This window comes from Hypanus sabinus, chromosome 15, assembly GCF_030144855.1.
Source record: "Hypanus sabinus isolate sHypSab1 chromosome 15, sHypSab1.hap1, whole genome shotgun sequence".
Lineage (NCBI taxonomy): Eukaryota > Metazoa > Chordata > Chondrichthyes > Myliobatiformes > Dasyatidae > Hypanus > Hypanus sabinus.
In genome coordinates, this window is record NC_082720.1 from 47087851 (window position 1) to 47104780 (window position 16930).

Here is a 16930-nt window from a genome sequence, read left to right on the forward strand (position 1 = left end):
TTGATGCAGAATTTTTATTATAAACTAAGCAAAAAATTGCCCTGTGTAGCTAGTCAGAGGATCCAAGTTAAAGGCTTGTGCAGTTGTATGCTATCTGAGCTATGTCTTAACACCACTATCAACTTTTTAGCAACCCTTGCATCAATTTTTATGCTCTGTTTGAAACAATTCAGACAAAGCATCATGCCCTACACTCTTTCCTTCGTCTCCCCTTCATCCTCAAAGCTGAAGCAAGGGAAAGCTAAAAGAACATTCACCAAGAAGTTTCATATACAGTGTTTATTCTGGAATATTGAGAGTGCAGTATATGAATCAACTATTTTCTATGACAAAAATTTGAGGACTTTATTTAGTCTGAAAAATGAAGTTTAAGCGTACAACTTTTAACCATTTACATGAAAGCTATTTTAAATCTAAATTATTCTATGTGTCATTTCTAACTACCCTGTGTTTCTACAGGTCATTTGGAAATGGTGCGGTTTCTTCTTGATGCTGGTGCTGATCAGGAACACAAAACTGATGAGATGCATACAGCTTTAATGGAGGCATGTATGGTAAGTGTTTTTATTATTTATTTCCCCACCTCTTAAAATTCTTTTGGGTCTTACTCAATATATTAAAATTTGTTAACAGTTTTGCATTAATGTTAATTTTACTGAACAAAATGTTTATCTAGTCCAATTAATTTTCAAATACAGACTGACGCCATCTGATGGAAAGTAATGCCAGTAAATTTGCTTTAAAACTAGATCAAAACACTGCATTGAGGAACTTATGAAAATTCAGCTCAACTCCTTTGTCAAGTCATTTGCTTTTGGCTCTTCATGACTGCATAACTCAAGCACCAATTTTCATGCATTTAGTTGGCTGCGTGTATTCCACAATATAAATGGTCTTCATTTATTAATGAATGTTAATTACATACACTTACAATTTTTATGTGAAGTAAATTGCTGGCTGCTTGAAATCTTAAATGACATGAAATGCTGAAGGAATTTGGGCATTGTGGACGAAGAAAAGAACAAATTCTTTGAAGACTGTGCTGTGGATAAAGGAGGACTGATTTAAGCTTTTCTGACATTTAATGAGTTTTTCCATTAGTGGTTATGACAAAATATAAAAACTGATGGAAGGGTATTGATGTGGATAGATTGGCTTGCTTATAATAGGCCAAATAGTTGACAAAATGTAACAACTAATATACTCTAGGGATTGGTACCAGGCTCTCAACTTTTTACAATTTGGGTAAATATTTTGGAAGAGGGCCCTGAGTGATTGCTAATGGTGTAAAGGTGGGTAGTAAAGTAAGTTACGAGGTTGACTTCATAAAATAACTTGTAAAGAAGACATAAGGAAGCAATGGATAAGTTGACTTAGCAAAGATCTGGCAAATGGAGTACAATCTGCATAAATGTGAAATTGTTCATTTTGGCAGGAATTTTTTTTTAAACAGTATTGAAAATTGTGAGAAGTAGAGTGGTAAGTGTGATCTAGTTCATGATATGGTAAAGGCCTGTGTGTATGTACTTTCAGTGATAGGAGCATCAAATGATGTTATTGTTCATTGCTAGGGTAATCACGAACATAGTTCATTAGGCTTCAATTGGATAAGACCATATCTGGCATATCTCGTCCATTGGCTTGAGCAACTAAGTGGATCATTTCTACTTCTAATTGAGTCATTGGTATGGGATGGATCTGAACACTTAACAATTCCTCTCAATACAGCATTATTTGCTGAACATTTCCAGGAGTTATGATTGATTTTTATATATTTGAAGGTACATGAATATTGCAATGGAATGTGCTGGATATTAATGTATGATGATTAACTTTATGAAACAGGATGGCCATGTTGAAGTAGCTCGGCTTCTTTTGGATAGTGGTGCTCAAGTAAACATGCCAGCTGATTCTTTTGAGTCGCCATTGACTCTTGCTGCTTGTGGTGGTCATGTGGAACTCGCGGCTTTGCTCATAGAAAGAGGAGCCAACCTTGAAGAAGTAAATGATGAAGGATATACACCATTAATGGAAGCATCACGAGAAGGTCATGAGGAAATGGTAGCTTTGCTGCTTGCTCAGGGTATGAAATATCTCTTGCATTCAGAAATAACACTCATTGACAGACTGTAATGAAACAATTGACTAATAACTGAACATTCCATATACATTTAATTTTGATTCAAATCCACCTTTTTTTTTTAGGTAAGAATGTAAAAGCATGTTGAAATGAGCCTTCATTGCCCATTGAGCCTTTCATTATGAACAATTATCCAGTTGTGCTTGTTAGACCAATTTAATGTACCTTTATTTCAAATATTTAAAGTCATGATCTTTTAGTTTAAGATTTAAGATGATTTGCCTAATTAAGCAAAAAAGCTTTTTCCATTTGCAGGTCATGTTTAATGTTAAAGTTATAGGGAGTTTTAGCTATGATAAACCAGTCATGTGATGTTATGGATTTCAGTCATGTCTGAGCATATCCTGTGGCACTTGGGTTCAATACCATCATAAACTGAAATGTTAATTTTTGAGAAACTACATTTTCTTTTTTGGCTTTTATATATGAAATTTTTTTTTCTCAGTACCTAAAAGAGTAAAGTCTATGTTTTTGCTCCCTTAGATCAGGAATAAATATTGCTTTACATTGCAGTCTGTACTTCCTTACTTTGGAAAAGATGATAGATTAAATAGTTATAAAGAATGTCTGTCATATGACAAATCTGTTTAATAGTATATTAATGTGTTGGAAGCCAATTCAAATGGATTTGGAATTTCTGCCTTCTGTAGTATTATTTCCACCTAAAAGATAACAAGCAGTAAGAACTTCAATATACAGTAATGCAACTAATTTAGCTTTTGTGAACCTTCCTCTGGCCTTGTTTACAGCGGATGGTAGCAGACAGCTTAGCTTGAAATAGTTTTCCATTGGTTATTTTTGTTCAATAACTCTAAATGGGAATTTTATCATGTATCTTTCAACTTTACTGGGGGAAAAAAAAACCTTCCTTTGATTCCTATGAGCAGCATCAATTGGGGGTGATGGCGATGGGTACCTAATAAACAAAAGTAGTTTAACACTGTTTGTCTTTATTCTTTTGTTCTCAAGAGTATGTTTTTTTATTAAACTTATTTTCCAAGTTCAAAACTGGTTAATCTCAGTATTTGAAGCAGTTAATAGTATCAGAACTTTTATTGTAACTAAGATAATATGTATTTGGCAATTAAGTTATAAAGTTAAAAACAATCATCATGGAATCGGGGTTTTGGAATTGTGTATTTATCTTCACTCCATTTGGCAGTCATGGAGAGCCAGGGCCACAGAGAGAATAGAAACATAGAAAACATAGAAAATAGTTGCAGGAGTAGGCCATTCGGCCCTTCGAGCCTGCACAGCCATTCAGTATGATCATGGCTGATCATCCAACTTAGAACCCTGTACCTGCTTTCTCTCCATGCCCCCTGATCCCTTTAGCCACAGGGGCCATATCTAACTTCCTCTTAAATATAGCCAATGAACTGGCCTCAACTGTTTCCTGTGACAGAGAATTCCACAGGTTCACCACTCTCTGTGAACAATCTTCCTGCTCAATCCCTTTAGAATTTTATACGTTTCTATAAGATCCCCCCTCAATCTTCTAAATTCCAGTGAGTATAAGCCTAGTCGATCCAGTCTTTCTTCATATGAAAGTCCTGTCATCCCAGGAATCAATCCGCTGAACCTTCTCTGTACTCCCTCAATGGCAAGAATGAGAAACTTTTTGAAATTATTCTTGGTAGGAAATGGTTCCATTAATTTCATCTGTACTGAAAGGCAGCAAAGAGAAGAAGATTTCATTCTTATGGAAAACCCAGATTATAGAATGGTACCTGTAAGAATAGACAGGAAAGGAGGTATACACAAGGTAGTAGAAAGACCAGATATTTTTGGGAGGCTGCTTGAATATTTTGTGGAGATATGTTTACAGGGCAAAAAGCATAATGTGTCATATTTAAGGGGAATGGTTGAAAGCTGGTATTGATTGAGTTGATGAATGATGATGCTTGAAAAATATGATTAGTGATTTAGATAAGGAGGAGCCAGAAAATGCAGCATATTTGAATTTACAGTAAGATCACCAGAAGCTTGCTAAAGCAAATGAGAGTTCATGGGGGTAATGTATCAGAGTGGATTAAGGACTGGCCAATGGACAGAAAAGTATGAAGAACTTTCAGGCTGGTAGTCTGTAAGTGGTAGGATGTTGTTAAGATTATTTACACTGTGTATCTGTTTCATAAAGGGCTGAGTGTTGTATTCAGATATGGGTTAAGTTACTATAAGGATGCAGAAAGGCTGCAATTGAAAATTGATGGGCTAAGTGAGTTAAAAAAATAAGACAAATGTGTTTTGAGGAACTTATGGGTATTCTGTAAGGACTGGGAGTATTCAACTTTTTAAAAAAGAGTGAATCTGTTAATTGTATAAAATGCAACTGTACTTATTTTTATGATGTGCCAATAGTATGTGTAGTCAGAATTGTAATTATATAAGATCTTGAGACCACCATTGAAATGCTGCTGTAGTTTTCTCTTTATTCTGAGAAAGATGTAAAGAGACAAGTAAAAATTCTCTTGACTGATATTAGATGGACGTGAGAGGTGAAAATTGAAAATGGCCTTGCCATGTTTGTTGTTGAGAAATTTTCTAGCTAACGGCTATGCTTGATGAGAGCTTTCCTATTAAGAATTCTGAATCTGGGTCATGAAGAGATTGAATGTTTTGGTATTTAGTGTTGAGGTAGATGATCAGCCATAATTCTCCTTGACCAGGACTTCATAAATAACTTAACCCTACTGGGATTCTTTTAGGAGCCAATATAAATGCGCAGACAGAAGAAACCCAGGAAACGGCACTAACACTAGCTTGCTGTGGCGGATTCTTGGAAGTTGCAGATTTTTTAATAAAGGCGGGAGCTGACATTGAATTGGGCTGCTCTACGCCATTGATGGAGGCTGCTCAAGAAGGTCATCTTGAATTGGTCAAGTATTTACTTGCGTCAGGTATGTTTTGATTTGCTAGTGGTTTTCTACTTTCTGAATTCTGGGAATTTTTGCATTACAGTCTGACATTCCTAATGCACAGTATTTTGCAAGTTTTGATGTCCTGATTCATATATGAAACATCATATGATACATCATATATGTATCTGTCCTTCATTATGGTTATTTTCAGAAACAGAGCTGGGTTCAAAGCTGGAATCAGATCTGAGAGCTCTAGAAGCCTTAGTGCAAATTGACATTAGGGAATAGAGTTGACATTAGTTAAGTAAAATTTGTTTCAAAATTGACATTTAAATTTAACTTTAAAATGTTAATGTCATAACAAGAGAAACATTAATTAGTACTATAATAGAATTAATTACTTAGGACTAATGTCATCAATATCATAAAACATGATAAACAAAAATCAATTAATACTTAGACCCCCAGCAACGCTGGGTGGAATCTGATTAAACTTTCTTTCTACACCTATTACAATGATGCTAGTATGGACAAGACTTGCCACTTCTTGCTACTTTTCTTAAAATGGTGAAAGTGTTGGCAGATGTTACGAATCTTGACATTTTTGGCAAATTGTTAAGACAGAACAGATATTTTAACTTGGCATCTCTATTGAGATAAATGTGTAGTTCAGTCCAAACACACACTTGTGTGCATTAATTTTGGTGTTCAAATTTGCTAGGAACAAAAGCAATTATAATACCTTGTCTTCCATTACATTTGAGCTTCCAAAATAATCTTTAATCAGTTGTTTAAAGCAAAGCAGTTTACCATATTAAGACTATTTTATTAATACTAATAATTAAAACTCAGTTGTGCTTATAATAGGGTTGAAAAGAAAAAGTAGTTGTAATTGATGAAATAGTATCTCTTTCAAATAGTAAGGCTGAAGGCCCAAACGTGAAAGACCGTCGATTTATTATCTTTTATAACATAGTTCTTCAAACCTGGCATCTGAGGTAGAAACAGAACTCTGAATTGTTTTTATAAAGCTTTATCCAATGCTAATGACATTTTTCTATCATGTAAATTTATAGTTCAAAATTTACATTTTAAATCTAAGTTGTAAATGCTTAGGAATGCTTAGGCTAATAAATTTTTGTCTATATTAATGTATGCATAATTTTTGCTTTTATTAGGGGCGAATGTGCATGCCACAACAGCTACAGGGGATACAGCCTTAACTTATGCTTGTGAAAATGGGCATACTGATGTTGCTGATGTTCTTCTGCAAGCAGGAGCTGATTTGGTAATTAAAATTTCCTGTAACATTAAACTATCACAACAGGTAGGCGCTAACATGGTAATTTGACTGACTATAATATATAAATCTATTTTTAGCATTCAATTATTTGAAATATAATTAATTGAAAGCTGTAATTTAACTTTACTGAATTATTTGGAACTTCAGAGTACTTTGACAACTTCATTAAATTGCATGTAGATTTTACAGAATTAGATTCTGCTTAAGGCTCTTCATGAGGTTCCTAAAACCTTTGTTTTAACAGGAACATGAATCTGAAGGTGGGAGGACACCACTGATGAAAGCTGCAAGAGCTGGACATTTGTGTACAGTACAATTCCTCATTAGTAAAGGTGAACCAGTTGTCATTTGTCTTCTACAATGTCCTGACTATAAACTTTTTTTCCTCCCCCTTCCCCACTTTCTGCGTGAAAGTCCAATTTATAAAATACAATTTTAAAAGTTAATGCATCAGTTGATGTTTATAACCCACCTTCATGTATGTTGGTTGTTAATGCATATGATGTATTTCACTGTATATTTCAATGCAGAAATGACAAATAAAGTTCCATCATGAATTTAAAACAACATGTTAATCACTTTTCTCTGAGAGACAAATCAACATACAAGTAATATTGTTCAGATATCAGAAATATGCTTTTCGTTTACCAATCCTATTAGTAGAATGGGAAACCTGTTTACTTAATAGCAAACCAGATTTAGATTGATTGTGGTGCATCATACAGAGTCAGAGCTGGCAATCTGGGTTCTGTTAGTGATTTTTGGAAGTATTTTCAAGTGTGGAAAAGCCCTGCAAGAAAGCTTGATGGTTGTTCTAAATTCACTTAAATTGAACTTAAAGAGATGATCCTGACATTAGGTAAACAATCACAAAATGCTTGAATTCAGCAAGTCAGAGAGCATCAATGTAAGGAAATAAACAGTCAATGTTTCGGGCTGAGACCCTTAAGCAAGACTGGAATGGAAGGAGTCATAAACATTGTTAAAACATGATGGTTTGTGGCTCTGCAACTCTTTTAGGAAATTTTCTGGATCCTTATCACTAATGTTTCTATCCATTTTAATTGCACTTACTAGAAGAGCTGTCAAACTTCACAGCAGCGTTTCTGCCTCCAGTTCCAAATCGTCAAAGAAATATATTCCACTGTTGAAAATTCTTCCAATTTTAGTTTCATTTCAAGTTGTTGATTCTAGAGTAGAAGAGATCCTTCCAATTTGCTCTCTTTCTCCTTAGTTTCTACAAGTCTCCCTCAACCTCCCTATCATAGAAAATTATCTTGGGTCATTTTTGTTTTCTTCATGGCTGCAAATTTCCAGTATTGACATCACTATAATTTTGTTATTTCAATTATTTTTCTTTTTATTATGTTGATTAGAACGGCATTCAATATTACAACTATTTAACTGGTGCTCTATCATTCTATGTAAATACATGGCCCTCGGCAAACAAAAGAGAACATTCCTTATGTCTCTTAACTACTTTATCAATGTGTCAGCAGCCTTGAAGGATCTGATCACTAGAACTCAAAGGCCTTTTCATTTCTGCACATCACACATCTTCTACCCTGCTCCTACCCCTCATACCTAATGCATCGCCCTTGCCTTGTTGCATCAGCTAACACAGCCAGATCTATTGTGGGCAGTAGCTTCTCCAGCATTGGAAGCATCTTCAACAGGTGATGCCTCAAAAAAGTAGCATCTGTCATTAAGCCCTCCCCATCACCCAGGGCATTACCTCTTAACAAGGAGGAAATACAGGAGACTGAAAGTACACACTCAGCATTTTAGGAACAGCTTCTTCCCTACTCCCATCAGATTACTGAGTAGACAATTAACCCACGTATACCAGCTCACTTTATTTTGCTCTCCTCTTTGTGCTATTTAATTTAATGCCAATGATATTAAACCAACTTCTAATTCTGCTCTTCCTAAATCGATTTCTTTAGTCTTCTGAAGACATCAGAATTTAATCGAATTCCATTTGCCACATTTCTGCCCAGCTGACCAAGCCATCTGTATCTTTGTTCATCCACCAAGTATTAATACCTTTGGAACATTATTTTTAATAACCTTTCAGTGTAGAAATGTGCATCAACTGTTACCTCAGTTTGATAATCTCCCTTGGATCCAATAGGCTAGTCTGCCATATTGGACTTGTCAAAACTCATAAATTTGCTAACCCCATTAACCCTCCTCATTACACAAAAGAATTCAATCAAGCACGTTAAGCATGACCACCTGAATTCTAATAATTGTCAGAACTGAAGTTAATCTGGATTTTGATTTCCTGATTTATTTTTATAACAATGATGCCCTCCAATTTTAAGTTTCACTCCTGTAACCATGGGGATTAAAAAAAAGTACAGTGGGATCTTCTGCGATTTCCACCCTTGCTCTTTTTAATACAGCCTAATATGCATTTTATCAGGGCTAGCCAATTTATCCATCTTCAAAGGTGATAAGTCTTTAACCTATGTTTATCCTATCCAATTCTTGTTCACTTTAACTACACCACTTACATTGAATCAGTCCTTTGTGAAATCCCCAAAAAATTGGGAAACTATCCCACATCCTTCACCTTCACGCATGGGCTATTTTTGTCCTGTCTTTCTCTTTAATATCTTTTTGTTCTTCCTGCACTTAAAACACTTTTGGAGTTTATTGACAACATTAATTGATTGCTGAACAGGTAGGTAGTAAGTAGTGTTGCTGCTGATCACTGCTGGTATTTATGTTCAAACTTGACTTTAGCAGCTCTCTAGACAGTTCAGTTTCTTGTGTTTCTTCAAATTTCCTTTGATTTCTCAGACATGAATATATATTATCCCATAGTGTTAGTTAAAACAACATAGGTCTGAGAGGTTCATAAAGCAAATACTTTATGTACTTTAAATTTCTTTAATTATTTACTTAGTTGCTCTAGATTTACTTGGCTCATAATTAAGTATAAAGGTTAGTTTGCCTGACTTCAGCCACCTCAATAGCCTTGTGCCCAACTAGGCAAAGTTGCTTAACTAAAAGTAATTTTTTTGTAACAAATAATTGCACAGCAACTGTTTTTGTTCTTTTATGTGATCTACATGTCATAAGAATTATCTTTAAGTGGCGTTGCAGGTTAGGTTATTGTATTACCATTAATCTAGAGCTATAGTTGGGTTAGAATGGTAAAGATGTTTTTTCTCTAAAAGGATATGCGTGAACTGTGGGATTTTTCTAACACAGGAATTAAGTAAATATGCTGTGCTATTGCTATTATCAAGCCACAATTGCTCCATAATAACTTGGCTTTTATCTTTTTAGGAGCCAACGTGAACAGAGCTACAGCTAATAATGATCATACTGTAGTGTCTTTGGCATGTGCTGGAGGACATCTTGCTGTTGTTGAACTCCTTTTAGCACATGGAGCTGATCCTACACACCGATTAAAGGTATTGAAAATGTGCTTTTTAGGGCAAATTTTGTAGACTACACTTTGCATGGAATTCTGATGTAGGAAATGCTAAACAAAATTCCTTTAATTAAACTAACTTTGTATTCCTCAGGATGGCTCTACAATGCTCATAGAAGCTGCTAAAGGAGGGCATACAAATGTAGTGTCATACTTGTTAGACTATCCAAACAACATCTTGCCTGTACCAGGCCCCGATGTGGCTCAGCTCACACCACCTTCTCATGATCAGTCTCAGGTGAGGTTTCAAATTATTTTCAATTTATATTGCTTCCACTGCAGAAGTAAATTTAAATTACCTGTTTCATTTAAGCTGATTTTTCCAGCTGGGAATTTGTTTTTGAAGCCAATTGTGAATACCCACTAACAAAAGTGAGTAAATGTATTAACCTGGATGTGTAACCTTGATATATATTCAAGATATTCTTGTCAAAGTTTGAAATTTTGGTTGATTATAATTATTACTGCATAAACTTGCATGCACTTCGTTTTAACCCCATATTTTAAGCCTGTTAGCAATAAATTGCTCTATTTTCAGTTTTGCTTATCTTGGCTCAAATTTGCAATAGGTGCACAATGAACACTAGTATTTTTACTAAAGCAGATAGAGAAACAACACTAGGATATTTGACACGGTGCCTGTCCTGCTGTTTAGTTAAATCAAAATTAATTTCCGATTATAGTACCACTCTTACCCACAACTCTCATATCTCTTGATTTCTTTTATATTGTAAAGCCCTGTTAGTCATTCCTTGTATATACTGTAGATGTATGTTGAGGAATCACAGTACTGTGGAGTAAAAAATACAAAAGAGTCATGAAGAGTTTTCAAAATAACACTCCCTCATTGATAAATGATTTTTCCCCCAGTTCCAGACTGGCCACTCAGGGCAAGGTTTCTTCCAGCACCTACCTTGCTATGCCCTTTATAAATCTATATAAGTTATATATAGATTTGTATTGTTTATATAGATTATATAGTTATATAATATAAGTTGGTACCAGGGATGCACAAGTTCAATTATGTGAATAAATGAGAGAAATTGACATCTTTCTCTTTAATGTTTAGAAGGTTAAGGGGAAAAAAAGTAATCTGCATATTTAATGTCATGGTAGGTTTTGGGCAATAAGGAACTGTTGGCAAAAAAAAAAGAAATTGCTTCCAGTTGCAAAAGGATCAGTAAACAGCAGTCTCCTGATTTAGACAACTAACCAATCATCTCCATGAAATGGAGAGATGCTTTAAAAGAGGGAACAATTTGTAAAGCTATATAAAAATAGCAAGTAAATGAAATTTGTTGCTCGTTCAAAGCATTGGCACAGATATAATGGGTTTGCATCCATGATTGGCTTTGATTCTTAAAAAGCTTTAAATATTGGAAAGTTTGAATAATCTGAATTGCATCTGAAAATAGTTACTATTTTTGGATGAATGTGTGGGTTTATATGATAACTGGCTTATCCTGTAATTTTTTCCCCAGGCTCCCAGGGTACCAGTACAAGCTCTCGCCATGGTAGTTCCACCCCAAGAGCCTGATCAATCTCCAGCAAATGTTGGAGCTTCTCTTTCTGTAATTAATAAAGGTGAGTTTTTGATTGTTTTAATAGGTTGAGGGAGGGTATCATGGTACTTGTGGATTGTAAATTTGTACTTCCCTTTTAATCATTAGGGGTCTGAGTCTTAAAGAATTTACAATAAAAGAGAATATGGGAAGTAGACTTTATTTGAAACAAACACAAATTTCAATGAAGGAAGCTTACCCCATGAGTAGTTTTTGCTTGATTTAAGCTTGATGTTCTAGTTAACTGAAGTTTTAATGCTATTGTGTTTCTTTTTAAAATAAGATTTTCTGCCCAAAATAAGTTTCATGGATTTTTGGTAGACTGTCAAATAGTTTAGTCAATTGGCAGGTTTAAATAGATTTCATGTCAATTTTAAATGGTGGGATGATGGCAATAATAAACCTTTGTTAGGAACTACTAACTTGTCACTTTAAGGCTAGAGAGTAGGAAATCTTGCTATTACTTTGAGCAAGATGTGCTAATATATCAAAATTGTGATTTCATTAAAGGAAGTTCTATGTGAAAATGACGTTCTTTTCACAAGAAATAGAGGACTGAGATTTGGGATGGATTTTTGACAAAAGTGGATGCAATTGCATGGAGATGACTGGCCTGTACTCAGAGTCATTCTTGATATCAAATAAAGATCTGGGCAAAGCAGTTAAAGAGGAAGCCTGGCACACAGTCCTAGGTGCAAGATCAAGATGGTATTTATTGCTAGCTGTTTTATATATACAGCTCACTTTAGTTCTTGTGAATTGAAATATAGTTTTAGGGCCTGCACAGCATATACTATATGTGGTTTGCTAAGAGATCTAGATAGAATCAAAGTAGAGTTGAATAGTGCAGAATGTGTAGTGGACTTCTCAACTTTGTGGCATTTTATATTGTAAGACTGAGAAAACATCTTGACCCAGTTCCTTATTCAGACCCCAAGAAGAAGCTAGAAACTTCGGGAATGAATAATTTTTTAATGAAAGTTATGTACTGAGTCCAGTATTTTTATAAGGATAGTTAGAAGAGCTGTTGCTTTCTTGTGTCAGAGATGAGAGGCATTTATCAGCTGTCGCAAGGAATGTCATCTTCAGGTCTTTCAAAGTTGTGATATCTTTATCTTTGAAACATTTCTGTAAGGTTAGTTTACTTTGTCAAGATGAGTGATCATTAATGGTAGATTTACTTGTAGGTGGCATGCTTTACTCACCATGCTAACCAGGGCATTTAGTAGATGGCTGTCTTGAATTCTGAATAGGAGCCATTGGAGTATGTTTAGGGATGTTTACTCCCTATTTAATTTTATCAAAATCCCAATGCATTAAAAGGCGGTGGGTGTTTCTACATGAGAGCTGTAGGACTGAGCTGTGGTCTGAAGTTTTTGACAAAAAGGGAAACAGTTGTATTAAGATAGCTCTAGCTTGTACTTAAAGGTAGCGTCATCCTAATTGCCAAGTGAAAGACCTAGGTTAAGCACTTGATGAGGATGCTTGGTACATACGCCGTTTGGATGTCTGCTTGGCATTAAGCTGTCATACACAGGTCATTCTACAATACTGAAAGCCATGGCCTACAGTTATAGTGGGGGGGGAGGCTGGTGAAAATGTAAGGAAAGGATTGCCAAGAGCTTTCCATCTTTAGTAATGAACTCATAGATAATTTGTAGGTAATCATCTCAATAATTAAGTCAGCCAAATTTTAATTGTCTCCATCTCAGCACCTTTATTAATGGTTATTTGTAAAGTCCTTTGAAATACCTCATTATTTTGAACTTTATTTAAAGTTAAGTTTCTATTAGCAGTTGTTAGAACATATTTAATCAAAGAAGGCCACAAAATAACTTGTATTTAGATCCTTCAGTGATTTTGCAGCAGCAAGCAGTTTTTACTGAAATGCCACATTACAAACTGAAATGTGAAGTTTGTGCTGTATTCAACAGCACAGTATATGGGCTCATCAGTTCTGTTGTGCACTTTGTTACTCCTGAGTATTTCCAATTGTCTCCCATTATCTTGAGGGCTTGAATTTTGCTTCTTATGTAATTATCAATTGAAGATTAAACTGGTTGGAAAGATGAGGAAGAAGGTTAGTAATAGTGTGCCTTTGGGTCCTGTATTAAAATCTTAATGCGGATAGGTAGGAAGGAATCAACTTTCCACAACTGACTTGATCCAAAACTTGAGTTGGCTAGCTTTGTAGTTAGTAGTGCTGTACATGACCAGCAAGCCCGATTATAAGGAATGCTGGTGTAGACCCTGTAAGCTGAATAGCATAACTGATAGACCCAGTCATGTCAGATTCAGTTCTGTTTAGGTGCATATTCCAATTAAAATATTTAAATTTTCATTGGATTATGCTGTGTCATAGCATCCTGTCTTAGTACTTTAGAAAGCTCAAGATGATTATCTTGGTTACAAGATAACTAAGAAAGTCAAGACCATTGGGTGCAGTTATTTGGTGTTTAATCCTCAAACATGTTTTAGATTTAGGGTAATCATTGGATTCGGCCAGGTAAAAAATAACAAAATTGCAGGTATTTCAACTAGTTGTGATTGGACCTATTTTCTACCTGGGGAGAAAATTCAAAGATCAGAAGTGCAAAGGTACTTCGGAGTCCTTGTGCAAGGACTCTCTAAGGATTAGCTTGCTGGTTGTGTTGGTGGTAAGGAAGGCTTTTGCAATGTTTGTACTAATTTCAAGAGGACCAGAATATGAGAGCAAGGATGTATTATTGAGAAATTACAAGGTATTGGTCAGACCACATTTGGAGTATTGTGAGGGATTTTGGCGCCGTATCCAAGAAAAGATGTGCTGGCATTGTAGAGGGTCCAGAGGAGGTTCACATGAATGGTTCTAATAAAGAATAGGTAACATGAGGAGCTCACCCGTACTCATTGATGTATCTCATTGAAACCCATCAAACATTGAAAGATCTGGATAGAGTACCTAACCTATAGTGGGAAACTTTTTATGCTCTTGTTCTGGTAAAATCTTTTGTTACCCTCTTGTGAAATATTTAGATAAGAAGGAAAGATAGTAGTCAACTGCTACTTTAGATAAATATGATATACATTAATGGAATTTGTAATGGAGTGTGTAAAGACACTCAGTTTAGCCTTGGAAATACTGTGATGTTTCCACAACAGTGAATGGTGCTGATAATGGGAACAATACTATGCTTGCCTTTGCCAAAAGATGGAAATTCAAAGTCCTATGGATGCTTGTTTTTAGATGTAAAGGTGAGTATCTGCTAGGCTTCATTACATTCCGAGAATAGAAACCAGTTAGGGATTCCTTTGAGAAATTAATGAGGTCTTTACCATTAGAACAGATTGGTCAAGGTTTTCCAGTTGACACCACACACAGAATGCTGGAGGAACTCAGCAAGTCAGGCAGCATCTTTGGCGGGAAATGGGTAGTTGACATTTTGGGTGAACACCCTTCATCTGGGCTGAAAGAAGAAAGTATAAAAAGGTAATGGGAGGGAAGGAGTGGATTCAGGTGAGGGAGAGGAAGAGTGGGAATGATATCTGAGGCCGGAAGGCAATAAATTGGTGAATTAAATGTTCATGCTCCCATGTTTTGACTATCCAGGTGGAATATGAAGTGCAATTCCTCTAATTTGCATATACCCTTAACTTGTAGAGGAGGCTGAGGGCAGGCATGCTGGTATAGGAATGGGAAGGAGAATAAAAGTCGCTGGCAACTGGGAGATCCAGGTGGCTGGGGTAGAGTGAAGATGCTGTTGAAGTGGTCACTGTATCTAGAGGGGATTTAGAGGAGGCTGGACTGGATGCAATAAATAATGCCAGTGAATTTGCACCACTTGCAAATGTCGCTTAGGGCCCTGGATGGTGGTGATGTGAGAGGCGTAGGGGCAGGTGTTCTTTTGTTGTTATAGGAGAGTGTGTCTGGGGAGGGATGAGCAGACGAGGGAGTCGTAGAGAGAGGGATCCCTGCGGGGAAATGAGGGGAAAATGTGGCTCGTGGGATCCCATTTATAGGTGGCAGAAGCTGCAGAGAATGTTAGGGTGATAGACAAGGATCAGCAGAAGTCTACTCCTGTTCTGCCTGGGATGGGGAGAGGGAAAGGAATTTGACACTGTTAACATGACAATTCTTGATATTGACCTCAAAGATTCAGTGAAAAAAATAAAAAAAAAACACAAAATGCTGGCAGAACTCAGCAGGCCAGACAGCATCTATGGGAGGAGGCAATAACGATGTTTTGGGCTGAAACCCTTGTCTGGCCTGCTGAGTTCTGCCAGCATTTTGTGTTTTTAATTTATTTCCAGCATCTGCAGATTCACTCGTGTTGTCAAAGATTCAGTGACTTGGTGAGTCTAGATTTGCATGTATATAAGATTTTCTTCCTTGAAGGACATGAATAAACTAGATGGGATTTTATGACAACTGAGTAGTTTACTAGCTACTTTTATTGAGGCTAACTTTTCACCCTAAATTCTAGTTATTTTGATAAAACTTGAATTTAAATTCTTAGCTGCAATATTCAGACTGTGTGTGTTGAGACCAACAAGTCAGGGCTGCAATAAAATAATAGGTAACAAGTTGAGCAGCCAGGGAATGCAATTGTTTGATTTTATTTTAGATTACCTTCAGTGTTGCAGCTTTAATTGTAGCATATGCAGGGATGAAGAGATATGCTGCTGAAGGGTTTGCTGACTTTAACAATGGAAGGCCTATTCTTGCCAAGCTCAGTGTCAGAGGCATAAGGCAAAGAACGGTCCATCACTGCTGCACTGGTAATTGCACCCAACTATTCTAATCCCATTTAGCACATAACCTCTCTAAATTGGACAGTTCCTGGAAGGAGAAACCAGCAGTGGTAGCCATGATTGAACAAACTGAGAACATTCATGACATTTAAGTCCAAGCTTTAGTATGCAATTGTTTCACCTTAACAGTCTTAATTGTAAAATCCTCAGTTTTAAATTGAAATGGTTAATGTTGAAATGCAGTTAAGCCACACTAGTGACAAAAGGTTGCCTCCTTTTTATATTGAGCTTTTCCAAATGAGTAAGACTTGTCAAATCCCTTTCAGGTCTTTAAAAGGCAGATTCTCTGCTGCATTATTAACTGTTGATGGAAATTAAAAGGGTTACTTAAATGCATCATCCCAAATAACATAGTCTGAACATTGTTTTAAAAGGAGAGCTGTTGTTACCATCTGTAACAGGTTCACATATGGGATCCTATATGCAGTGTGAAATGTGCTCCTAGGATTGAGATTTCACACAGGTTTCTTTGGTAAAAATTATGCATTTTGAGCTCTGATAATTGTCCTTATTACTAATGCACTTTTTCCCTCTCCTCCCCATATCTTCAGTGAAAATGATATTAAAGTACTGACATAGTAAATCTGCCTTTGGCCAATCGAATATTTTTTTTCAAACAGCACTTTAAGTTAATGCCAATCTTCTGGAAATTGGTGTTTATTTAATCACCAATTCTGTCTCCAAATATTCTGTATTATAGCATATGATAAAATTTCCTGGGCTCTTTGTCCAATTATTTGTTCTTATTGTGGGCCTATGTAGAATTAAACAGCATCTTTGCAGCAAGATTTCTCAAGGTAGTTCCCTGCAACTTTAGACATGTGT

General features: G+C 35.9%; 1 protein-coding gene across 8 annotated transcripts in view; it reads left to right on the top strand.

Moving 5' to 3' along the window:
- ankhd1 (ankyrin repeat and KH domain containing 1) overlaps positions 1 to 16930 on the top strand; it is a 144603-nt gene that overhangs the window by 75693 nt on the left and 51980 nt on the right. For all 8 annotated transcript variants that reach the window (XM_059990308.1, XM_059990309.1, XM_059990313.1 and 5 more), the window contains exons 7-14: positions 460 to 554; positions 1846 to 2083; positions 4849 to 5040; positions 6180 to 6289; positions 6549 to 6636; positions 9605 to 9732; positions 9847 to 9990; positions 11234 to 11336. In XM_059990308.1, coding sequence (XP_059846291.1) covers positions 460 to 554; positions 1846 to 2083; positions 4849 to 5040; positions 6180 to 6289; positions 6549 to 6636; positions 9605 to 9732; positions 9847 to 9990; positions 11234 to 11336 — 1098 coding nt within the window. The remainder of the gene's footprint in view (positions 1 to 459; positions 555 to 1845; positions 2084 to 4848; positions 5041 to 6179; positions 6290 to 6548; positions 6637 to 9604; positions 9733 to 9846; positions 9991 to 11233; positions 11337 to 16930) is intronic.